Below are 25,370 nucleotides of genomic sequence, written 5' to 3'. Positions count from 1 at the left end.
TTTCAATAAACTGCATGCAAACAAAAAGAACAAAGAGAACGTTATCATTTGTAAAACACAAATAGGGATATACCTATTTCAACTTTATTAGTTAATCTGATGCAAGATTGCAACAAATGATAAAAGTCTTTCAGGGAGAAAGCGTATACGCCTTGTAAAATAATTTCTCTTTTTGCCAGCCATCTCTTATGTTTACCCGAAAACATCGTTACCATCTTTTCCCCTTCGTCTGTCTCACCTTTTATTCCCTTTACAATTTAATACTTGTTGAAACAGGAAGACTCAGGAATAATCCACACAAGTGTAGACAGATAAAGAGTGCAAGTTTGTTTGTGATTTCCACTGTTCGAAAGGCTGTGATACAATAAGGCGCAGAAAAAAATATAATTAAAATACACTATTCTCAGAATGAGAAAACTGACATTTTGGTGTTTCTGATGCTATGTTTTGTGTATTATATTTCCACTCTAAGAAGTTGTGTTGTAAACAAGGCATTTGAAAGAAAGAAAAAAAATGCTACAAGGCGGACAGTTGTGTTCAAGTCTCTGTATCATCATCATCATCATCATCATCGTCACACTTCTACAGCAAACAAGTAAAAAGAAGAGGGCGCTCTCTGTGTGTACGTACTCAAAGCAAAAGACACCGTCTTCACATGAATCTTTTGTTAAGCAGGAAAATAGCTTTGATTGTGTCCAGATGACACTCTGGTATAAAGGAGGGTTGTGTTCTTTCCCTGCTCTGACCCACATTTAAATCAAGTATAAAAACCTCCAGCTACTCAAAATAATCCTCTATTATTCTTACAATGTTTTCGACCTACAGTATGTTATCCAGTGTTAGTACACTTCAAAATCCAGCAGTCCTGATTTGTTGAGCTGTCGTTTAGCCCTTTCTAGCTGCTGCATTTACTCCTCAAAGCAAACCACTGGTTGCACTGCTGGTGGAACTGAAACAATAGCAAAACATATCAACCGGACAGATCTTTTCTAAAAACTCTGAGGTACGAACAGGTTGGGAAGACACTGACAGTGATGCAATTTTTCACAACAAGCCGATAATAAATTTATCACTCGTATTCACACAACTATAAAGTACATGAATGACTTAAACGATTGCCACAGTTGAAGTTTCACTAGTGAGGTTCAGCATGTACATATATTTGCATTTGTGCATGTCTCAGTTTTTCTCGCTCGTGACACCGTCGCCGTTTCCATTGCCCCCCAGGACAGCAGAATACTTATTTTTTGATGGCAGAGAGTAGGGCTGGCGGATGTTCACTCGGTCCTTTTCCGCCTCCACATCCTCGTCATAGCGTTCGTCTTCGTCCTCAGCCTCGCTGTGGCGCGGGGAGGAGTGGCGGGACAGAGCTGGAGACGGAGGCACAGAGGCTGGTCGAGGGTAACGGAAACCTGTGGTCTGATGGGCGAGAAACAAAAAGGTATCAGAATCCCAATCAGTGTGGAAGGAATTTGTGGGATAACAATAAATAATGAAAACTTGGCATATCTCTCATCTAAAATACACAGGTTAACTTACTGAGGTGGGCTCATGAAGTTCATACATGTAAGTGTCCGGGAAGGCTTTAGCCAGGGCCATGTGACGGGCAGATATATAATACTAGTGCAGAAAACAAGACAAAACCACATTAATTCATCTTGACGTTGCGCAATGATCACATGAACAAAATATGACTTTCAGATTTTGAATCTAACCCGGCCGAGGTATCTCCAGTCCAGGAGTTCGCTCAGACGCTCAGTCCGGTTCCTTTGGATGATCCGCTGGCGCCGGCTCTGCTTGCAAAACTGGAACAGGTAGGACGTGAGCTGGTTACACGACTCTTCGACCGCCCGATACCGGCGGTCCAGGATGTAAATACCTGCAAAAGGAAACATAATGATGGGAAAGAAAGCATCAGTTACCCCTGCCTATCTTTTAAAATAGAAACTTATAGTCAAACAAATAAAAGTATAAAAGAACTCACCGTATGCCGAGGGGTCTGCTATGTGCTCCTCCATGAAACAGCCAAAGCCTGACAGGTTAGTTGAGATTGATGGAATCCCCATGACTGTGCACTCAGCTGACGGTGACAGAAACAGTGAGGCCCGGTTAAACATTTTCATTATATACATATTGTAAATACACCTCGTCAGCATGCACGAGTCATACCTGGTGTGTAGCCCCAAGGCTCGTAGTAAGAGGGGAAGACGCCGAGGTGGCAGCCTCTTACAAACTCCTCATAATCCATTGGAAGTAGAGGAGAGGTGGACGAAAGGAATTCAGGATGGAAGATAATCTAAAGAAGGGAGAAGCCATTCAGAATCAGTTTTAGTTAGAGCAGTTTAAGCAGCAAACTGGAATTCTTGGCCACAACATGGAGCACTAAAATGTCACTATGTGGAATGATAGTCAATGCATCTACACGTTTGATATATTGTAGTTAAGTTTAGGGGGAAAAAAAACAAGTACCAGAAATTAAACTTACATATGCTGATAAACATCACACACAAAAGGTCAGAAGAAATATTTTTTGTGGGCTTTAATGCCCCACTGACAGCTGATCTTACCTTGACACGGTCAGCAGAGCTGTTGAAAAGGCCGATACGGCGGACACAGTTCAGGATGGGGTCGGCGCTGTCCTCCAGCATGTTGTGGGTGCAGATTGGAGGCTGGCATTGCCTCTGAGTCGCGAAGATGGCACGCTTCATGATGGTGAAATCCTCTTTGTCCAGCATCTTTGACACATCTGGCAGTTGTCCACTGATGAAAACAGCTTGTTTTAGACTTGTGGAATTACTACAGTAAAATATTTATTCACATGAATAAACTCCACCAGCTTGTTTCAACAATGGCTACACAAAGTCTACATTTTGTTCAAAATCTAAATTAGGATGATTCTTACTTTCTTCTTTCTATTTGATAGCGTTATAAGACAGCTCATTCCGTGTGTTACAAATTTCATGAACTAGACTGGAAGTGGCCAACTTACACTAGGAGTGAGTCATAAAGTTTCTTTCCAAAACGTTCCTTCACAGTCTGAGCAGTATCCCTGTTGGCGAAAAGACAAATAAGTGTTATTAGACAATTAGAAAACACTTTCAAGTGGATGAGTGAAGCACAAGTCTGGCTTCATCTTGTTCAGCATAAGAAGAAACTTCACCAGAGCTGTTTCCTGACTGCTTGGCCCTTCAAGGTCTCCACATTGAAGTTGTTTGTCCGAGCTGGCATGATGAAGAACGCAATGACGGTCACGTCACTGTGATTGACCTGCAAAGATAACACAGGAATAAGGGGTTACATATACACCTAAAATTCACCGCTGCCGTCTTCCCACCACCTCACGCGCACACATTTGTTGACACAACTACGCACTTACCCTCAGTAGATAGTTGAGTCTGGCTAAAGCTTCCAAGAAGATGTCGGCTCCTTTGTTGGAGAACTCGTACCTTCCAGCAATAAAGAGGAACAAACTCTTGTCCAGGTTGAAGTCGAGGTGCCTGGTGGTCGAAAACAAACAGAAATATGTCACCGGAGCTGGATTGGATGAGCGCGGCGCTTACAATCAGCACATTATGGTCGTATAGTTTTTCACTACGTTTTGACTGTGCCGCGAATGTTGCGTGATGCGTGTCTGACCCGTAGAAGTGTCCCCTGACGAACTCCTGAATCCGATTCTTGCTCTGAGCGTGGAGGTTTTGAAACTCGTGCACGGCTGAGAACTTCTTCACGTTGAGCCCATTGGGAGTGATAATGTCTGTTTGTGATGGGAGAGGATGCGGACATTAAATGCAAAACCCAGACACAGAGAAACAGTTCGTTAAGTATATAACTATAATGACGAGGGGAAGTTTCTGTATTTCACACATCAAATTGCCTCCACACACCTGGTACCCTCTTGAGCAGGTGCTCTGCCTCAATGGCTGTGATCTGTGACACAGTGGTGAAGACATGAGCACAGTGAGCAGCCGACCGCTCCAAACAGTAGCGGTGGTAAATCTGCCTATCGCCTGCTTCCTTATCCACGTTGAACTGAATTGGGACACAAACAGGAGAGGGAGATTGCAATGAAGTATACATTTCTTGTTAAATATCTGTCTGATTATGTATTTACCCGACAGAAAAAATGGCCTCTTTCTATTGTTTTGTTTTATTACATTGCTGAGTAATGAAAATGTACATAGGTACACAGTACAGACACTCACATCTGCAAGTTTGTTGTAGAAGTCCACATTTCCGGCACACAGGTATCGTCCCAGCAGTGTGGCGTGAGTTGTGAAGATGGTTGCGATGGGAAGCTTTCTATGTCTACACAACACTAAGCCCAGGCCGGCCAACCACTCATGGAAATGGGCCACGATGTGTGCGGGCTGCTCACTCTGGGCTGCAAACTGCAAAATAGGAGAAAATATGGTTGATATGGTTTACACACCAATATGCATTAAATACAACTTAATTTCATGCATCTTCTAGGGTTTTGACATTGCAAGCATTCAAAATGTTCAAGGACCAAAAGCTCAATCCGTCTTCTTCCTGCACATTATTACACTTCCCCTTTTGACAAGACTACAACAAATGTAACATTACATTTGTATAGACATGTTTTTCACTTAAAGTTCTCTTGCTGCTGACCTCTCCTAGAAGCCAGGCAGTCAGGAAGCCGAACAGCACGGCATCGTTGGCCTCACGGTCAAACCATGGCACGCCGATGTCACAAAGGTCCCACAATTCCCTCTTCCAGCTGTCAAGAGACCAGGCGGTAAACGCAACATCAATCAGAACAACATAGGGACTGCCCTCAATAAGCCAGCGCCCAAAGTAGACCTGTAGGGAAATGGAGAAAAGGGTGAGACGGGGAAATTTACTTTAATTCTTCATAATACAATAATAATAAAACACAATAATATAAAACAACCACATCTTAGAAAATGCATTCATTTTATTATTAAAGTTTCCTTCAGCAAAGCATATTTTTGTTGTTGTTGCATTAATCAGCTAATTAGGCTTCATTTTTTTTTTAAAATATGTAGATAAATGGTTTAGTCATTCTGTTTCTTAATCAATACTTCATTTGCAGCATACTCAACCCACTAAAGTTGGATTTAAAGCATAGTAATCCCAGAGGATCTTTGATGTAGTGTGTTTAGCTGACAGTTATGACTAAACTGGAATACAGGACCTAATTCAATGTACTAATACATTAATAAATATCTTAAAAACACATTTCCATCCAACCAACGGTGCTGCTGTGCCGTGAACAGATAGGCTGCACTATACCTTTAAAAAGGAAAGCGCCACTACTAGCACTTGCACTCCAAGTGACACACACACACACACACACACACACACACACACACACACACACACACACACACACACACACACACACACACACACACACACACACACACACACACACACACACACACACACACACACACACACCTATTTATGGCCTGTGTTTTTTAGACAGAGAGACACTGATACGACCTCTAACCTTTGAGAGGAAATGTCACTGACTTTAGAGACGTGGTTAAAGCTGAGTATGAAAGCGGGGATGATCTCCAACTGGGTTTGTAAGTGTAGTTCACATCCACCACACATATTCTCAGATCTTACTCTATAAACCAAACCTTCCAACTATTTGTAGTAATAATGAATGTCCTTGAGTGGAACATACAAATTTAACTCCGAGGCGTAGATGTGTTTACTGTGTCTTTGTGGTAGTACCTTACACCCACTGGAGTTCATCTTGTCAATGGTTCTCTTCAGCGCGGGGTTGGTGGGCTCGATCAGCTCCACCTGAGTGCGCACGTTGCTCTCCACGTAAGGGCCCACCAGGAAATAGTTCTCCCCCCATTCCTCTGCGGTCAGACGGGCTTTGGTCTGGATGACGGTGTAGATGCCTCCAACTTCACACACGCAGCAAACATGCCACACGTACGCACACAAAGTGGAGACAAAGACATGATATGATTCAACCTGAAATATACAAGGCATGATGGTGACTCTCTTAAACCGTGTGAATGATCAACATTACACATCCATTGAAATTATGAACGTTTTCATTATATTACATTTATTAAGCTGACGTTTTTATCCTAAGCAATTTACAAAGTACATTCAACATGTATTTACATAAAGTGTTTACATATGGAAAACACTTAATTTGACCAACTTTAAAAGTAGGTGCAGACACAAATGCCCTCAAGCAAGGACCAGGTGTACACACACACACACACACACACACACACACACACACACACACACACACACACACACACACACACACACACACACACACACACACACACACACACACACACACACACACACACTTGCCTTTGTTGGCTACCTCCCATGCAATTTCAAAAAGAACAGCGTCCTCCAAATCAAACTCCTCGTCCCATTCTTCCAGTCCTGACAGGGACGTGACAGAGAGGCTGCGAGCCAGCGGCATTCTGGGTAAACATAGAACACACTCAGCTGAGTTGGGAGCACCTTCCAACTGTGTTAAAAGGTACATGACACACTTTACCAACGTGATGTGTGAGCAATTAACACTTATAACAAGGATTTTGAGTCAAAACCTGTTCTTCGTTTTTATTTCTTTCCAAAAAGAAATTAGAGCAAAATAACATTGACTTTGGGTTACAAAAACATGTTTACATTTAACACACAGAAACACAGACTTTAAAATCCAATTGCTTGGCTTTACAGAAACTGAAGGATTACATTTGTTTTCTTATGTATGCAATGTTTCTCTGGATAATAGCATCAGGTGAAGCTCAAGTGTAAATGACACATTAACAGTGTAACATTTTGCAAGTATGTCATTAACAAACCACATATCCTATTTCACAAAACTATTACATTCTACCTCTATTGTGTAATCACTGCCTTGCTAGATTGTTCTACTATTATAAAAATACTTTCTGGTAAAATTGAATTTGTACCAAAATATTTAAATAAAGATTTGATTTCTTCAAAAGTCATACTTTGTAATTTAATGTATGTTTTAAACATTGATCGTTTCTGGTGATTTAAGAAGGCTAACCTTTGGCTGTTATTATAGGAAACCCTGTCGCAAACACACAACAACACTGAAGTGGTGCATTGATTGATAGGTATTCAACATGTATGCATGTTTGTGTGTGATCGATTGTGTGTCAACAGTACTTGCGCTATCTATAATCTGACATGGTCAAAGTGCTTTTTCTGCCTACTATTGCTTTCAACAACGTCACACACTCTCTAAGACACAGTGAAATGTGCATCTCAACTGACTTAATACACCAGCTTTGCACTATAAAGACCGTAAACTGCTGTCAATGCATCCTACTGCAGCAGGAGAAGTTTGATTATCCATCTTCCTATTAGTGTGGAGGAGTGCATTCCTGCTGACTGAGTGAATGCACTGACAATACAACTCACTGTGTTACGTTCCTGCTTGCAGAAACTTCCTGAACAATTGGGGGAGGGTCATGGAAAAAAGACGCAGGAAGGCTCAAATAAGGGCATGTCGTTCATGCTGTGACACTTGTTGATATGCTACTAGGAAATGTTGAAAATGTGTTGAGACATGTTGAAAACTACAGAAACTAACACGTGCACAAAGCCTGGGTTCCACCTGTACACTAAACTTGGTTTTCTACACTGCTGACCAGAAATTCAAACCAAGTATAGGCCTGAACACTGACGAACTGATCTCAACTTCTGAAGCGATTGTGCTAACTCGCTGATAGCAGTGGACCAAAGAGTCTATCAATATCCAAGCCTGATAAAAGCCTAGTCAAACCAGAACACGAATATGATTCAAAAGTGCTGTTCAAACTTATCACAGGCATCTTGTCAAATAAACTTTCCTTCATTTGCATGTTCCACAGATATGCACACCAGACCACTTTTTTAAACATGACATAAGACATGTTTAAGAAAAATAGGGTAAAATACTCTGCTTGGAATTATTTTTTGTGTCCGATGTCCCCCCCCCACACAATATAAATTAAATACTTTAAAAAAATCTCCTAAATTACATGCAGTACTTATCCCTTGTTAAAATCCATTATCTAGAATCTATAAAGAGACAGAAAGGTTTCATTTTAATGTGAAAATAGCACATCATTGTATTGCAGAGACATTTAAGGAAAGTAAGGACAACCCAAACTAATTTTTGAGAGGAGCAATACTTTAGAAGAGAGAGGCGTTTTATGGTTTGGTGTGATATGGCAAGAGAAACAAACATATGAACAAACCACCATCCTGTTACAGACAGTAAATACCACAGGGATGTAGTGAAAGTGTTTCTTTGGGCCCCTTGGAGCTCTTCGTGGAGGCGCACCCTCACCTGCTTGGGACACCACGTTATGGATGCTTTATAATGAACTACTAACACTTACGTGGACATGTAGTAACAATTATCCCCGTCATGCCCTTTGCAATGTCATACCCTTTAACTCATATTTTGGTTTGAACGGCCCACTGGGCCCACTGGGAAAGGACAAGACCCACATCAGGCAGTAGAGGACACACTTGCACGTCAGCTGCGGGCAGCGACTGCTCGTCAACAGACTACAACCGACAACAGAACCATAAAACTAAAAGAATATCCATGCGGTTGTATTTATCGTCTTTGTTTTCTCATCAGTTAGAGAGCGAACGTGACATCAAGCACGTACTGCAGCTGCTGACACGCGCAAAGGACAAAGCGTCCTGATGCGCGTGCCCGTCTATCGAGGAAGTATTCGGATATTATCATTTTCGAGAATACAAAATGATAGCTTTCTACTCACCCTTCGGTTTAGTCCCGACTTCACGAAGAAGAACAACACATTGGCAGCTGTCGCAGTCAATCCCAAAAAAATGTAACCAGCTGAGAGTGAGAAAAAGGGGGCGGGTTCACATTGGTCTGGTGCTTTTGCTGTCAGATGGCCTGGGCTCGCATTCAGGAAGAAGGTTGGGTTGGTGTAAATGCGGGGTCTCTGCTATTACATTATTCATGAGCTCCATGCCTACTGGCCTCTGTCTCCGTTTTTATCTCCGCCCCTGAACACAACGTGACGTGGATTGGGCGTCTTCCTCGGCCGAGGGACACAATTGGCTGAGCAGAGGTTAAAGCGCGTTGCAGTGGTTGGTCAATTATCTTTTCATCCATACAATATAGAAGGGTCATGGGAAACCGGGGTCACTTTATCTTTTTTTCCAGTGAGGTGGGAGAGAGTTATTTATAATGTCTTCAAATGGTGAGAGCCTAGTTTTGCGAATACAACGTGACCACTGACATTAAGACACCTAACACCTCTACATATCTCTATCATGGACTGTCCTTTTCCACTGGCTGCCATCTGTCTAACCCCCGACAACCTTCCATCCATAAATAGCATGAACACATGATATGTATTGGTAAATGAACCTGTGGTTACAAAGAATAATTTTCTGAGACTCCTAATTTCAGAAAAGATCTTCACAGCTGAGGTTAGTGAGCAATGCACTCAGGAGGGCTGCCAGTTTCAGAGATGGTGATGGCTCATTTGCCAGTTTCAGAGATGGTGATGGCTCATTTGTATCTGGAGGCACAGACACACAAGGTGTCCTGTGTTATTATTTATAAAGACTTGTTTAATATTTTAGGGGATTTACCGTTTCTAGTTGAGTTCAAAGTGAAAAACCATGACACCAAACCATATAATATGTTAGCTTGAAAGGTTCCTCCAACTAAAGACTGATTTTCTTAATCAAAAATAATAATACACCAGAAAATATGGTGAAAGAAAAGAGTGCAAAGTCATAGCATCTTGAATTATCTGATATATTATCTATCAAGTATTACGTAACACTTGAGCAAATTAAGTACAAATAATTTACTAAGAAGCAAATTCTAACACTGAAGCACTTAGAAGTCTTCGAACTATAAAATATTGAATTGCTCTTGTTTTCCCTCGCTCACGGCTGCATAAATGGCTGCGTCACTTCCGGGGAAAACACGGCCTTCCTCAGCCACCGGGTAACGTTCAGCTGTGTCCAACTTCCTGATCGTTACCGTTTAGTCTCCGCCTTTTCCGTGACGTCACTGTCCAGTCCTTCGCTGTTAGGCCCAGCAACAAAACGGAAATTTTCCGCGCTTTCGTGGGTGAAAGTTCACAAATTGAAGACCAGTGGCGGGATTTGTTGTCAACCAGGGGGGTTGTCGTCGAGGAGGAACTTCAGCAGTTATTAGAAGCATAGTTTCGTTAGAAACGGAAACAGCCGCTGGTCTTCGTCAGTTGATCCGCAGTTGTCTGGACAACTTTCACGTTTTGGTAAGATCGGCTTTGGTGCGCGACTTTGCTGTGTTTACACTGCGTTTGCTAGCTTGCTGTTGTAGTTTGTCACAAGAGAAAACACACTCCCTGAAAAATAACTCCACATAAACGTTACCACGTTACATGTTTGGCACCTAACGTTAGACGTTGAATGTGAAAGTGAATCAACAGTGCACTTAACTGAAATACCACTATGGCATAGTGGCTTGACGTTAGCTAACACAGACCGCATGTAGGTTACCAGTACCAAGTCTCCGGCATTACTATCCTATAAAACTGTATTATTTTCTTATTCTGTTCTTAGTGCCATTTGTCTTGTTATTGAGTTTATTGCACTTTATGCCATGCATTCTATACTGCAAGGTTTTTTTATTCTTTTTTTTTTTTTAAATATCACTGACAGCACTTTAGCCTACTTCCAAACCCAGCATGTCCTACACAAGTATCAAAGCGTATTCACTACATGTCAAATATACATAGGCACAGTACAAGGAATACAAGTATAGTCACATTTTTGCTTCTTTCTGTTTCATTTGATTAGTAATGTATTGGTTGTTGTCTATCATTCTTTGCAGGTGTTATGCTCTGAAAATTAGTACGGCAGGAATTTGTTGTTTGTATTCTGTTCACTTATATCTTCAAAGGGTTTATTGCTATGCTGTCACCAGTAACTGCTTAACTGAATTAAGATTTTTTACTTCTTCTCTCTATAATTTTTTTCCTAACCTGCCTCTTGCCCCCAATGTTTCCTAAAGGCATGGACCATAAAAGACGCAATGGTGGCCCTTATAAGGCTGGTGCGTCCCAGGCCAAACGGGGTAAAACAACTGATGAATGGGAAGACAGTCCGTCGCAGTTTGAAGAGCAATTGTCCATGTTTGATGAAGCAGAGATGGATACAGAGGAGATGGAGGGGCAGGCAGGCCATGACGTTACTCCTGTAGGTGAGTATTGCACAGAAAAGCACACAACAATAGATTATCGAGTTGTGTTAATGACATGCAGACCTGTCTCAAAACTGTTGACGGATGTCATTTCTGTACGTCACAGACTGATCGCATATGGTTTTCTTAAACTAGCACAGTTACAGAGTATTTGTTTTTATAGAATAATAATCATGTTTATTTTACAGCGTGATATTTCTCATTTTAGGTAAGTCATTTGTGTGGCTGGTAGCTCTAACATATCAGCCTGAATGGTTAAATTGGTAATCCATTTGTGCTTCGGAGAGTTCAGCATGGTTTTCTTGTCGACTTTACCTTGACTCTCTAGGTTATACAGGTATAGCTAAAGGCTAGATGAATAGCTATGCATCGTGACTAATGCAAGTGTCTGCGCTTGAAGTAAGTGCCAACTGTAGAGCTCATTAACTGTCGTTCCTGGAAATGACCCCTGCTGTCTTCGTTCAATTTCTGACAATACTTTAACAGTTCTTGGTTGAAGTTAATCACATGACAAAATAATACTTCTTATGTCTTACGACCGTGTTTCCTCAGGTGACCTCTTCTCAGCAGACCTTAACCCTCGTTGGCGGCGGCCTAATGCCCCTTCACTGGACCCATCATCGGATACGCTGGTGTTTCAGCAGATTGATCTTGATTATTATTTAGGTAATTATCAAAGATAGCTTAGAATAAGCTTTGTTCCTTTCTTGTTTTGATCTAGATGAGAGAGTAGAACATATCCACCTGCTCAAATGCCATTGCTGTAGGTGAGGAGAAATGGTATGAGAGTTGTTTTCACTTTTGTTTTATGCAGGGTCGACAGTGGCTGGCATGCCGGGACAGTTACAGGAAAAAGTCCCGATCATTCGGATGTTTGGGGTGACAGACAATGGTAACAGTGTGTGTTGCCACATCCACGGCTTTGCTCCTTACTTCTATGTTCCAGCACCAAGTGGTGAGTACTATCATTATTTTGTTAATATGTATGAGTATGAACACTCTGCATTTCTATGACACATTTCCTCAGTACAATAGCTTTGAATCACTATTAAAGAGACTATTCAACTATTAACTATTAACTATTTTTTTAAATTCTTAATAAACTTGCCATCTTTCACTTTTTCTGCCTCCTTTTGAAAAGGTTTCACATCTACTAACCTGGGTGAATTCAAAAGAGAGTTGAACTCTGTTGTTTTGAAGGACATGCGATCCAATAAGGATGGCATCTCTGTCACAGTGTTGGCTGTGGACATCACCCGCAAAGAGAGTGAGTACAAGTGCTGCTTAAATGTTAACGTGCATTTGTTATAATGACATGAACATAGTTGTGTAAATTAATTCTTGAACACTCACAAAGATGTTCACTGATCAATTATTATGAAACAAGGAGGTTAATCCGAGTTCCAAAACATTTAAGAAAAAAAGTACTCTCAATGTGATAAAGTTAAGTTACAAAGCTTAAATCATCGTTCTTGGAGTCAATGCTCTTATTTTCTTCTTTCTGCAGACATGTATGGTTATCATGGGAAACGCAGTCTGGATTTTTTGCGTATAACTATGGCAATGCCTCGTCTCATCGCCCCAGCAAAGAGACTCCTGGAGATGGGCTTCAAGTTCGGACAGTTCCCCATTCAGGGTTACCAAACCTATGAGGCCAACATAGATTTTGAGATAAGGTGTGTGTGTGTGTGTGTGTGTGTGTTTGTGCTGTATAAAAACAATGATGGATCTTGATTTTTTTTTTTTCTCTTAATGGATTGGAACATTGCTTCTGTGCTCATAACTCACTCAATGAGCGCAGAAGATGGAAAAAGCAACAGTAAAGAGACGAACATCAGAAACAGAATGTTGTGAACTTACCACACTGACAACCTGAGTGCTAGCATAATGCAACCTGTGGTGTATGTAAAATAACCAAAGAAACCTAAAACATGAAAATGCATGTCATGTTTGTACGTCAATTTAGTTATAAGGTGTATGTACCTCAGAATGTACTTAAACATTAATTTCTATATTCTCAAATTACAAATGATGTTTGCACAGGCTGGTGTTTTAGCCTGACAAAAGCAGATTTTCATACATGTTTCATATATATGTTTTAAATGCAAGGATTCCATTTGAGACTTGAATGTTACATCACAGGAACTTGTTGCAGCTAAAGATGTTTGACTGGGTTTTTTCACTGAACAAATGATAAGTAAAAGCAACACTAACGTTGTATTTTTCAGCCTAACGAGCCTCTCTTTGTTGTCAGGTTTATGGTCGACAGTAATGTGGTGGGATGCTGCTGGGTAGAACTTCCTAAAAGCAAGTACAGCATGCGTGAAGAGAAGAGCACGGGTGTCACAGATTCTCGGTACCCAGGCAAGGTAGGTCTGGCACTCGTCAGTAGAACAAATGGATGTGACTCGACATGGGTCAGCGGTTCACTTCCCTCTGAGTGCCTTCACTTGAACATAGTTTAGTTAGGCTTTTACTGACTGTGCTCATGAACGGTCTCCTTACTGCCATTCAGGTGTCCTTGTGTCAGTATGAGGTGGATGTGGGATGGACTGATCTTGTAAGTCACCCTGCAGAGGGAGACTGGCAGAGGATTGCTCCTCTCAGGGTGCTCAGCTTTGACATTGAGTGTGCAGGAAGAAAAGGTGGGTTTATTTCTTTCTCTTTGTCATTAAAAACCCCAGACATTTTATTATTCCATACTTTTTTCTTCTGAGGCCCGATCATACTCTGTGAAAATCAAATGCAGAGTTTGATTCTGGTACCAACTTTTTTCTTTCCAGGAATCTTCCCAGAAGCAGACAAAGACCCTGTGATTCAGATAGCATCGATGGTGCAGCGGCAGGGGGAGACGGAGCCCTTCATTCGCACCGTGTTCACTCTGCAGTCCTGTGCCAGCATTGTGGGCTCACAGATACTGTGCTTCACACAGGAGAAACAACTACTGCAGGTATATACACTGGTTTCATTCAGTAAGGCACTAAAATACACAAGTATTCTGACATGTTGTCCTTCCCGTTCTCTTGATCATCTATCACGTCATTGAGTTTCTGTTTCTGTGAGCAGAGCTGGGCGGAGTTTTTGAGGACTGTGGACCCAGACATCATCACTGGATACAACATCCAAAACTTTGACTTTCCCTACTTGCTCAACAGGGCAGCTGCTTTAAAGGTGAGATGAAGCCCAATTTATCTACCAGTTCCACGCAATGCCAAGGCCTAAAAAAACCCAGATTAAGATTAATGCATATAAACACTGCCTCCAGAAGAAAATATATTTTTCGTTGAAATACTTCAGATTTCTGTTTGGGGTAAACGTTTCTGATTCACCCCTTTTTCTTCAATAAAACATGTTCTTTTGTGTTCAGGTAAATCTCTTTCCCTACCTGGGCCGAGTGCGAGGCATTAAATCAGTCTTGCGAGACCTAAACTTCCAGAGCAAGCAGATGGGCCGAAGAGAGAACAAGATCATTAACATGGAGGGCCGGGTTCAGTTTGATCTACTGCAGGTCAGCTTCAACTGCAGCAACAGCATTTTTACCAATATATAAAAAGTTAATACACAGTTAGTTTGTTGTGTATTGCTTGGGTAAGAACATATTCTGAAAGAGACTCTGCACACGGTCTGATTGTTTTGTTTTTTTCCTCAGGTCCTCCTCAGGGATTATAAACTGCGCTCCTACACATTGAACGCTGTCAGTTTTCACTTCCTGCAAGAACAGAAAGAGGATGTGCAGCACTCCATCATCACTGATCTGCAGGTAAAGTCCTGGATAAAAGCGGGTTCAAATGCCATCATTAATCAATATTTAAATGTGTTTTCTCTTAGGACATCACACACTTATTAAGATGGCGTAAGCTTAAAAAAAAAATAACCGATAGTTGTTGCCGCTTTTCTACATCTATCCTCCCCCCATGTTTTCCTCCATCACAGAATGGAAACGAACAGACGCGTCGACGGTTGGCTGTCTACTGCCTCAAAGACGCCTACCTCCCGCTGCGCTTGCTGCAGAAGCTGATGTGTGTGATTAACTACATGGAGATGGCCAGAGTGACCGGTGTGCCTCTCACCTACCTGCTCTCAAGAGGACAGCAGATCAAAGTCGTGTCTCAGCTTCTGCGACAGGTAACGAAGGCGAACACATGGGACAAATTCTTGTGCATTCTTACTGCTGTGAGGGTGGAAACTAAGTGTCTCTCTGTACATGTTAAGGCCATGAAACAGGACCTGGTCATGCCGGTTGTAAAGATTGAAGGAGGAGAAGACTACACTGGAGCGACTGTCATTGAGCCAGAGAAAGGGTATGTACATTTGTTTGTGTGAGTCGATGACTTCGCTCTGCTTTGGTTGTTGATAGTTTGGTACGTGCAATATAATAACTTTCCATCACCACATTCTACTCTCTTTAGGTATTACAGCGTACCTATTGCCACCCTGGATTTCTCCTCCTTGTATCCGTCCATCATGATGGCTCACAATCTGTGCTACACCACCCTACTGCAGAAGGGCTCACCGGAGAGACAGAGGTGAGCAGTCTATTGATTTTTCATTAATCCATTCTTTCTTAATGAGTTATTAAGCATTCATATTTAGTATCAACCCAATGAGCTAATATCTGAAGTGGTTGTTGTTGTATTCAGCCTCTCACCAGAGGACTTCATCAAGACTCCGACTGGCGATACATTTGTGAAGAGTTCTGTAAGAAAAGGACTTCTGCCTGAGATCCTGGAGAACCTGCTGTCTGCCAGGAAGAGGTTAGAACTATTCAAATGCATCACAAAATCAAACTGAGTAACTGACCTTAACCAGAGTAAAAAGGTATCAACTCTATAGACTGCTTCAGTCCTACTGTACCGAAAAATGTGTATTTACTGGTATGCTCGGTAAAGTTTGATCCCTTGATAAACAACTAGTGTTTAATGTTCTTCCTCTTACTGTGATGATGATGAGTTTCCTCTGGAAAAATATTAAATGCGTGTATCAGTCAGAAGTGGCTTCCTTCTCATCTTAACCCAATGTCGGTCCACAGGGCCAAAACCGAGCTGAAGAAGGAGACCGACCCTTTTAAGAGGCAGGTCCTGGACGGCCGACAGCTGGCCCTCAAAATCAGTGCAAACTCTGTCTACGGCTTCACTGGTGCTCAGGTGGGCAAGCTGCCCTGCTTGGAGATCTCACAGGTGAGCACGTGACACTGGGTCTCATACTAATGTTTATAGTCCAACTGAAGTGACTTTGCATTTTTTTGTCTGGAACCGCATGCAGATCTACTTTGAGTTATTACTCTGAGACAATAAATCTGAAACCAAAAGGAAAATGTATATTTTAGATTTCTTTTATTTCATTGAGGCAGACCGTCACGCTGAGCCAAACGACATCCTGCTACATAAGAGCCTCAGACTCTGAACAACAAGCCAGAGGAGCTCTCCTGCTGGTCTCCTTCTCTGAGTAACAAACAAACGCATCCTTCATCGTAGCTTGTTGAATGAGCGACCGCTATTGTCCTCGGCTGCAGTACATAAAGGGCTTGTAAACAAACCTGTGACTGTCTCTTTGGTCTGGTCAGATGCTGGCAGGTCATTGAATGCCACTACAACATGCTGTCTCTTAACATTGCTAATTTTTACAGGTGCAGCCCAACACAACTGTTTTTTTATTCATGCTAAATAATATTGTCCCCACTTGACTTGCCGTGACTTTTCATACTGTTTTGCACAGATGTGAAGTCATAACAGATGATGAACAACAGAGATGTAGAGCAGAGATTAGTGTTTAGATGGAAACCACAAAGCTACTGTGAGTGTAAAAATGAACCAATCGCTGTTTTTTTGACATACTTAAGAAAACCGCTGCGTTCTACGACTCGTTTTGTGAAAAACATTTTTCTAACTCATTGAAAGTTATAGCCTGTAATGTGCCAGTCTTTGGTCTATAAAGTCTATTCCGACAATGCAGATAATTCAATGCTAAACATCTTCAAAACTTTTTTTGTTCTCGTCTAGAGCGTCACAGGTTTTGGAAGACAGATGATTGAGCAAACCAAACAACTGGTAGAGTCCAAGTACACCATTGCCAATGGTTACCAAGCTGATGCCAAGGTGAGGAGTTGACATATCAGCTTTTTGTATATCAAGAAAATACTGTCATTGAGTTTAGAGGGATGTTTTCGATGGAATCACTTTGTGTGCATGTCGTCTAAATTACATTTTTGTTTATTATATTTCAAAGGTTATCTATGGGGACACAGATTCCGTCATGGTGAAGCTTGGAGTTGCCACAGTGAGGGAGGCGATGGATATTGGCACGAAGGCAGCAGAGTGGATTTCGTCCCATTTCACACCGCCCATCAAACTGGAGTTTGAGAAGGTACTGCTTTCCTGGACCAATTTATCAAAGCACTTTTCCTTGTGACTTCAAGATCTGTGGAAGTTGTCAACTGAGCAAATCTGGCCCGAGTGCATCTTTTGAGAATCAGAAACTGTTTCAAAATGTATGAGCTAGGATTTGGGACCGCAGGAGAGTTGGAGCATCTGCTAATGAAAGCCTATATCTGTCACTTCCACAGGTGTACTACCCGTACCTGCTGATCAACAAGAAGCGTTACGCAGGCCTCTATTTCTCTGGCAATGCAGACGCGCATGAGAAGATGGACTGTAAAGGCATTGAAACGGTCCGAAGAGACAACTGCCCTCTGGTTGCTAACCTTATCAACACCTGTCTGCAGAAAATCCTCATAGACAGGTACACATGCAGTTTTGTTACAATGCCTGTTTTAGGTCACTGCCCACTGGATTAAGGTCATTATGGCAACCTACAAGCACTATTGGAGGCCTACCTATTTTAAACTACCTAAATAAAATCATGACATTTTGGTAAAATATTATGGAAGAGCTTTGAAAATTAATTAGTTAAAATGTGTGGAAACCACGTTTTTTTAAATCCTCCCTCATCTGTCCACACTTACTCTATCGCTCTTTATAGTTGCCTGTCTCGATATTATGTGAAATGCATACTGTCAGAATAGATTGCATGCTACTCATATGAATTACAGTGCATTCCTTTTCGTAGATATTGCTAAGAACATTGTGTGAGAACGGCCTGCCCAATGAGCTGGTAATTTGTGATGAAAATAATCACAGCTGATGGTATGTTTCGTCAGGGATCCCCAGGGTGCTGTGGCTCATGCTAAAGAAGTGATCTCAGACCTACTGTGCAACCGCATCGACATCAGTCAGCTTGTCATCACCAAGGAGCTAACGCGCACTGCCCAGGAGTACGCTGGAAAACAGGCTCACGTGGAGCTGGCTGAGAGGTCTGCTCATTTAAAATAATATTCCCAAGGTTAGATGTTTGTGTGGGTGAACTGACCCATTAATACAGATGTTTTATAGAATGAAAAAAAGAGATGCTGGCAGCGCCCCAAACCTGGGAGACAGAGTTCCTTACGTCATCATTAAGGCTGCAAAGGGAGTAGCGGCGTACATGAAGTCGGAGGTCGGTAGTGTCATCCCTTATTGTCTAAATAACTTGATTTCATTTGTGCGTCCCCCCCTGTTTGCATGTTTGATTTTTGTGATAATTGTGATTCTTCCGCACGTCATTTAAGGATCCCATATTTGTGCTGGAGAACAACATTCCCATCGACACACAATACTACCTGGAGCAGCAGCTGTCCAAGCCCCTGCTGAGAATATTTGAGCCCATCCTGGGGGAGACCAAAGCAGAAAACATCCTGCTCAGTAAGTCTTCAAACATTAGCTGACACTTATTTTATCCCCAATTACTTATTTGCATTCTAGTACCACTTGTGTTGTTGGTTTCTATTCCTGCCATTTTAAAGTGTAACTTTACAGAATGAACTGTTTTTAAAATCTTAGATTGATCAGGTGATGTATATAACCGAGTCAGCATTATAACAACCAAAGCGGCACAGTTCTCATGAATATACTTATTAAATACTAAAAGAAATAATATCTGTATGCTAGTTAAATAAATGACATGACATAATGTTGCTGGCCATTCTCTGGTGTCTTTCAGAGGGCGACCACACACGCTGTAAGACTGTGTTGACCTCCAAGATCGGGGGCCTCATGGCCTTCGCTCAGAAGAGAAGCACCTGCATCGGCTGCAAAGCGGTGCTCAAGACAGATGGTGTGTGTGGTCAGAATATGAAGATATTTATTTCTACTTTGCTATCCTCTTTCTTTTATCCTTATGTGAGAGGTGATAAAGAACTTTATATGTGTGACATCTAACGTGTGTGTCATTGCAGCGGCGGTGTGCAATTACTGTAAGAAGAAGGAGTCTGAACTGTACCAGAAAGAGGTAGGCAGGCAAAGTAATATCTGAAAACATGCACACCTTTCCACCCCATTATGACCAATGAGTTTCTAACATTTAGCCTTTTAAATCACAGATCTTTCACCTGAACACGCTGGAGGAGCGTTTCTCTCGCTTGTGGACTCAGTGTCAGCGCTGTCAGGGCTCCCTCCATGAGGATGTGCTCTGTACCAGGTACACGCACAACACGTGCATAGATTGACTCGTATGCCATATTTACTGCCACTGTGTGGTGACTGCAGCATTATACCCAAGTACATCTTAACACTGTCCCCCCTGACTCCTCTACAGTCGGGATTGTCCAATCTTCTACATGAGGAAGAAGGTCCAGAAGGATTTGGATGACCAGAGCAATCTGGTGAATCGTTTCGGATGGTGAGAGGTGCACACTCATCTTTATGTGCCTCATTCCAGATGACCTTGGACATATTGTTACACTATATTTTTTTCACATGTCTTTTGATCCTTGTAAAAATGCATTTATATCACAATATTTCTAAGTTTTCTACTATGAATGGACTGACATGATGTAGGTCTCTTTTGTAAAATAAAATCAAAAAGCAATCTATCCCTTTTCTGTTGTCATGTATGATCCTTACAATCACTGCAAAAACTAGAAGTGACTAAATTGAGATAAACCACACCGGGAATGTAGAGTTTCTATCCATCTTAAACCTCTTGGCATACACAGGACACCTCACATGCAATCTTAATTTGACATCACGATTAAAGTATACACCTTTTCAGAAATGAAAAGGATAACTCAAGCGCCGTTCATTGTTGTCTTATAATTTTCCTTTCAGTCTCTACTTGGTAGTGATGGTCTTTATTAGTGGCTAATATCAGATTTGGTGTCTCTCCTGTGGACTCTCAGCATCGTCAGGGCTTTCTCCAAGTGGACGCGCTCTCTTCCAGATACATCCAGTACATGTGAACATATTTACTACATGAGACATTCTTCTCTCGCCCTGCATCTCATTTGGAAAATTCCTTTCACATCTTGAAAACCTCTTCCTTGTAACGAGGGAAAAACAAAGCAGACGGGACATAAAAGCTGAAGACATTTAATTGTTCATTACAGCAGAGTGCATTAAAGATTTTACATAGCCGTCAGTGAGAGACGTGTTGAAAGTGTTCAACATGTAACAATGGAACGACGTCCAGTCCGGAGAGTTAACGCTGCTGGTTGAACATCACAAAGTAGGAACCCCTCAATGACTCGCCTGTCAGCAGGAATCATTTGAAGTTTCTTCATTGAACTTTATCATTTTAGTAAATGAGTGGACAACTGTTTCTTAATAGATGTTTTCAAATTTTGTGACATCTTTAATACTACAAAAATTAAAAATGTAATCCACAACATTGAGGGCGACAGTAATTATGAAAGAAGACCAACACTGTTATAAAAAAACGATGCCCTTTTGAATATCCTTAGCAATCATGTAAACACAAGTCTGAGCTCGAGAGATTTCCTGCAGAGTCAAACACTGGTTTCAGCATCAGTGGTGTTTAAATATTGACTGTAGTAACAAACAACCAACAACAACACTGTGACAGACACAACTGCATTAAAAGTGGCCTTTGGAATACGGTGCATGTGAGTGGAACAAGCAGCAGGTATGACACCGCCAATAGGAGGTCAACGGTGGACAAAAGCATCAGATCTCAATCAATGGTTGACAGAGCACTCAGGAACATGGTGTTTTATCAGGACCTGAGGAATAACTCTTTAAAATGGCGTCAACTAATCCTTAAGTTGACAATCAAACACATTACAGGAAATGATAAAGTGCACCTTGGAGTCTCAAACACAATATTGAGGCTTTTTTACTGCGGTGATCTTATCCTGTTACAGCATGCTCATTGCATAAGGTGGGAGAACAAAAAAAAAAATGCTTTGTCCTGTTGTGTGTCAAGACAGAGGAGACACTCGCCTATAAAAAACATAAAAAGGGGAAGACAGATGTTTTCAAACTTCCAAAATATTTTGACCAATCATCTGAAAGCAAAAAAGGTTTTGCGTCAAACAGTCTCCTAGTAAATTTGACACCGTTTCCATATCACCTCGAAATAATGCTAGAACAAGTTTGAAGATCTGAGCTGAACGTGTCACTCGATGCGACGGTGCAAAGTGCAGCGACGCACCACCATGGACCCCCTGAACGCTGAACAGTCAACAGCAATGGTTTTATAACACTAGCTGGACATGATTCTAGTTAGTAGAGTACTGTCTCTACGGACACATTCAAGCTTTCTACCACAGACTCCGATTAAGTTTTGCACAATTGAAAAAAAAACAACAAAAAAACAAAACTCATCTAAAAACTGCAGTTTCTAGTCATTTGGTCGACAAAAAAAAAAAAAGACAAAAAAGTGACTCCACAGTGTTCAACAGACACTGCATGTGACGACATACTGTAGGTGGAAACTGTGACAGCAGTATAAAATGGATTTTGCCACTTCCACTTCCCCGTCCGGAGCTGTGCTGGACGTCTCCATTGTGACAAAGGAGGTGCAGTGTGTGTGTGTGTGTGTGTGTGTGTGTGTGTGTGTGTGTGTGTGTGTGTGTGTGTGTGTTCGTGTGTGCGTGCGAGAAACAAGTGCTGCAAAGGATGAGCTGATGTTTGTGTGTGCGCGCTTGGCTATAGTATTGCGCAACGTCTTTGAGTGTTCTTCTTGCTCTTCTTGTTGCTGCGGTTGGTCTCCTTGTATCTTCTAATCTCACGTACTAGCGAATAAAAAGCTTCCTCCACACCCTGCAAGACAAGAGACAGAAAAATATTGTAACACAAACAATATCTGTAATGATGTGTGACTTAAAGTTTTATTTCAGACATTGGTTTGCAGAGGTCAAACAAGGCCCATGCGTGCATCTTTGCTTAATAATTACAAGACTGTCTTTCCCAAGTACCTGTCTGGTTTTGGCAGAGGTCTCAACAAACGGTACTCCGTAGCTTCTTGCTAGCTCCTGCGCCTGCCGTGCCTCCACCGTGCGGGTGCTCAGGTCGCTCTTATTGCCCACCAGCACCATGGGAACACTGTCACTGTCCTTCACCCTGTTGATCTGCTCTCTGAGGACGAGACAAATGCAGAAGCTCCTAAGAGACTGAGGACACCCTTCCTGTATCTTTGCAACAACTAATATTTTCTTCAGCATTGTTTCATGCATTTGGATCGGTTCAAATATTTCAGCCAGATTCTAGTGTAGAAATCACACTTTGGAACTTAGATGTGCGTTACAGATTATTACAAGTACAGTACCTGCTGAGCAGCAAACAGCGTTCGTAGTGCTGCACTGTCTGAACAAGACTTTATGGTAGGTCATAATAAAATGTCATGAAAAAAATAACAATTTCATAGTGTGTCATACTTTTATTAGTAGTAGTAAAAGAAAAGTCAGTATAGTGTGCCATACAAATCTAATACAATATCAGAGCATTCCATAAAAAGCTCAAATGAAAGTCATGAAAAAGGTCATAGCTCGCTATAAATATGTCAAAACAGTCAGTACAGTATGTCAATAAAGTCCTAACAAGTCAGTGTAATGTCATAAAAAGTTATATGCAACATTAAAAAAAAGTTCTCAAATAGTGTGTCATTAAAGCCATATATAATATGCCATTAAAAAAAAAAACAGAGCTGACTTGCTGTTTTTTTTATTACTGATACTCATCCATGGCCATGTGTACCCGCGAGTCACGAAGTATCTCGTACCTGTACAGGTGAACGTCCTCAAAGGACTTGGTGTTGTTGATGGCAAACACACAGAGGAAGCCCTCTCCGGTCCGCATGTACTGGTCCCTCATGGCGCTGTACTCCTCTTGACCAGCTGTGTCCAAGATGTCCAACAGACAGGTCTCTCCATCGATCACCACCTGTTTTCTGTACGAGTCCTGCAACACAACATTGACATGATCAAACAGGCAGAACAAACACGTCTGCCAGGAAATGTGGCAATGAATTGCATCATGAAAATTCCAATGTTTTTTTTTGTCACACTGCTGCCGTGTCATGTAACAACAACACCTTGTTGAATGAAACATTTTGCATAAACATGAAGAAACGTATTAAACTCTGACTGAAAATAGAGATTTACAAACAATTTGTGTTGGAAATGTGAAAAAGATGAGATTGCGACAGGAAAGCTGGTTGCTTTAACATGTTTTACCATTTTTAGATACTTTTAGAGAATCATGATCTCTATTCTGCTGCATATTAATTACTTTAACTTTTTTAAATGTAAAGTACATTTAGTTAACTCTACATTTATCTTCGTTATGTTGTAATGCAATTCCTTATAATGAAGTATCAAATAGCTACATTTATTAAAGTGGTTAAATCAGTGTGTCATGCAAATACAAATGTCCAGCCCTGACCCATGAGATGAGGAAACACCAAAAACATGTTGCACTGCCAGAGAAGAACACGACTTATTACATCTAACTTATATGTCTTCACAAATATAAAAAAACGAAGGATCCGAGTACTTAAGAGTATGTAAGAGAGAATAACATATCTTATGTACTGCGTGTGTCCCCCAACGGGTCATTTAGGTCTTTTAGTACCATTTAAAAACTACCCAAACCTTAATTAAAAGCCACATAACTCGCATTAATGAACAACTCATGAAGCACTTGAGCTGATTTCACTCCCACTGCGCCTCCTGGTTCGTCTCTCACCTCGATGGTTGGGTCGTATTCATCCACGAAGTGGTTCTGGATGAGCTGGATGGTGAGGGCGCTCTTCCCCACACCTCCTGCCCCGACCACCACGAGCTTGTACTCGGTCATGGCCGGATGGGATCACACCAACAGGTAGCGGCGGCTGGAGTGAACGTGAACAAATCAAACCGCAGGAGATCGTTGCCCTCTTCTTCCTCCCTGCACAGACATGCGAAGATAGAGAACGATAGAGAGAGAGTGACCCAGATTTAAGGCTAACCCGCTGACATTAACGCGTGTTTCTGTTCAGGCTTCATTTTAGTTCCTACATCCACGTGAAAGAATGGGACGAGCTTACCTTGACGTCGGGTTTATGGCCGTTTGTGAACAGCTGGGTTCACGAGTGGATAAACGAGATTAGCTCGCTACATAACGTTAGCCGGAGACGATTTCCTTATTCAAAACACTTGCAGACAAACTTCAGGATCTGTCCGCAACTTAGTTTGTCTAACTCGTATTACGCGTCAAAAACAATAACCGCAGATTCGAGAAGCTACGAGGACAAATCTTACTTAATTTAATGAATAAATTAAAAGCCTGAATCCTGATCGAGTTCCTATTTAGTCTCCATTGTAGCTCATTGAAAGCAGCGTTTTCAGGTTAATCCCCGTCGTCCAATAGCCAATGAACCGACGGCATGCTGATTGACGTCGAAACAACCCAATCACAATGGGGTTTTAGTTTATAACCCCGCCCACAGCTAACAAATCTGTCCAATAATTACAGAGAGGGCCACAATTGGGCGTGGCCTCTCAGGCAAACTTTTCTCTCTCTCTCACAGAAGATGTTCTTAAACCTACAGATACGCTGATATATTTGTATATATATATATATTGTATTACTGTGTTGCAATATGATACAGCTCTGCGCACTTATTTCCGTATACTAGTCGTGACTTATTGTACGTTACTTATTTTCGTATTTCACACATGCTTATGTAACCTATTTCAATACATTCCTTTCGTGATTTGATTTATGTAATATTACGAAGGGAATTAATACCCATACAAATACTAAGTGAAACTGTCTCATTAAAACCGCCTGAAACTTTACGAAACAATAATTTCAAT

At 41.5% G+C, this 25,370-nt stretch overlaps 3 protein-coding genes across 4 annotated transcripts; 1 reads left to right on the top strand and 2 right to left on the bottom strand.

Moving 5' to 3' along the window:
* Positions 1–47: 47 nt before the first annotated feature.
* gys1 (glycogen synthase 1 (muscle)) lies at positions 48–10,184 on the bottom strand. Of its 2 annotated transcripts, none has more exons than XM_068578191.1 (16): positions 10,037–10,184; positions 6,340–6,458; positions 5,728–5,909; positions 4,630–4,821; positions 4,203–4,388; positions 3,885–4,029; positions 3,637–3,754; positions 3,377–3,497; positions 3,161–3,267; positions 2,990–3,049; positions 2,568–2,760; positions 2,170–2,296; positions 1,985–2,080; positions 1,716–1,879; positions 1,540–1,620; positions 48–1,419 (listed from the first exon to the last, which is right to left on the bottom strand). In XM_068578191.1, the coding sequence occupies exons 2-16, from the start codon at positions 6,455–6,457 to the stop codon at positions 1,180–1,182; spliced, it is 2,130 nt and encodes a 709-aa protein (XP_068434292.1). In that variant the 5' UTR covers position 6,458; positions 10,037–10,184; the 3' UTR covers positions 48–1,179. The 2 variants fall into 2 exon arrangements, with proteins under 2 accessions (XP_068434292.1, XP_068434291.1); XM_068578190.1 differs by lacking the exon at positions 10,037–10,184 and adding an exon at positions 8,790–8,924.
* On the top strand, positions 10,059–20,131 carry pold1 (polymerase (DNA directed), delta 1, catalytic subunit). The gene is made up of 27 exons (XM_068578189.1): positions 10,059–10,295; positions 11,054–11,242; positions 11,795–11,908; positions 12,057–12,197; positions 12,384–12,509; positions 12,750–12,918; positions 13,497–13,611; positions 13,758–13,887; positions 14,026–14,192; positions 14,309–14,413; positions 14,610–14,750; positions 14,892–15,002; positions 15,176–15,367; positions 15,455–15,543; positions 15,652–15,768; positions 15,883–15,996; positions 16,272–16,419; positions 17,242–17,337; positions 17,468–17,605; positions 17,805–17,980; positions 18,399–18,551; positions 18,631–18,733; positions 18,846–18,978; positions 19,277–19,390; positions 19,512–19,564; positions 19,656–19,753; positions 19,871–20,131. The coding sequence occupies exons 2-27, from the start codon at positions 11,056–11,058 to the stop codon at positions 19,956–19,958; spliced, it is 3,318 nt and encodes a 1,105-aa protein (XP_068434290.1). The 5' UTR covers positions 10,059–10,295; positions 11,054–11,055; the 3' UTR covers positions 19,959–20,131.
* Positions 20,132–20,882: 751 nt separating this feature from the next.
* zgc:55558 (GTPase KRas) lies at positions 20,883–24,924 on the bottom strand. Its single transcript, XM_068578566.1, has 5 exons — positions 24,599–24,924; positions 24,259–24,459; positions 23,294–23,472; positions 22,491–22,650; positions 20,883–22,335 (listed from the first exon to the last, which is right to left on the bottom strand). Exons 2-5 carry the CDS (start codon positions 24,367–24,369, stop codon positions 22,222–22,224), a joined length of 564 nt encoding a protein of 187 aa, XP_068434667.1. The 5' UTR covers positions 24,370–24,459; positions 24,599–24,924; the 3' UTR covers positions 20,883–22,221.
* Positions 24,925–25,370: the final 446 nt, after the last annotated feature.

This window comes from Clinocottus analis, unplaced genomic scaffold (genome assembly GCF_023055335.1).
Source record: "Clinocottus analis isolate CAN_PGR_092001 unplaced genomic scaffold, fCliAna1.0.p SCAF_16, whole genome shotgun sequence".
NCBI classification, from domain to species: domain Eukaryota; kingdom Metazoa; phylum Chordata; class Actinopteri; order Perciformes; family Cottidae; genus Clinocottus; species Clinocottus analis.
This window is presented reverse-complemented; position numbering and strand designations above follow the sequence as displayed.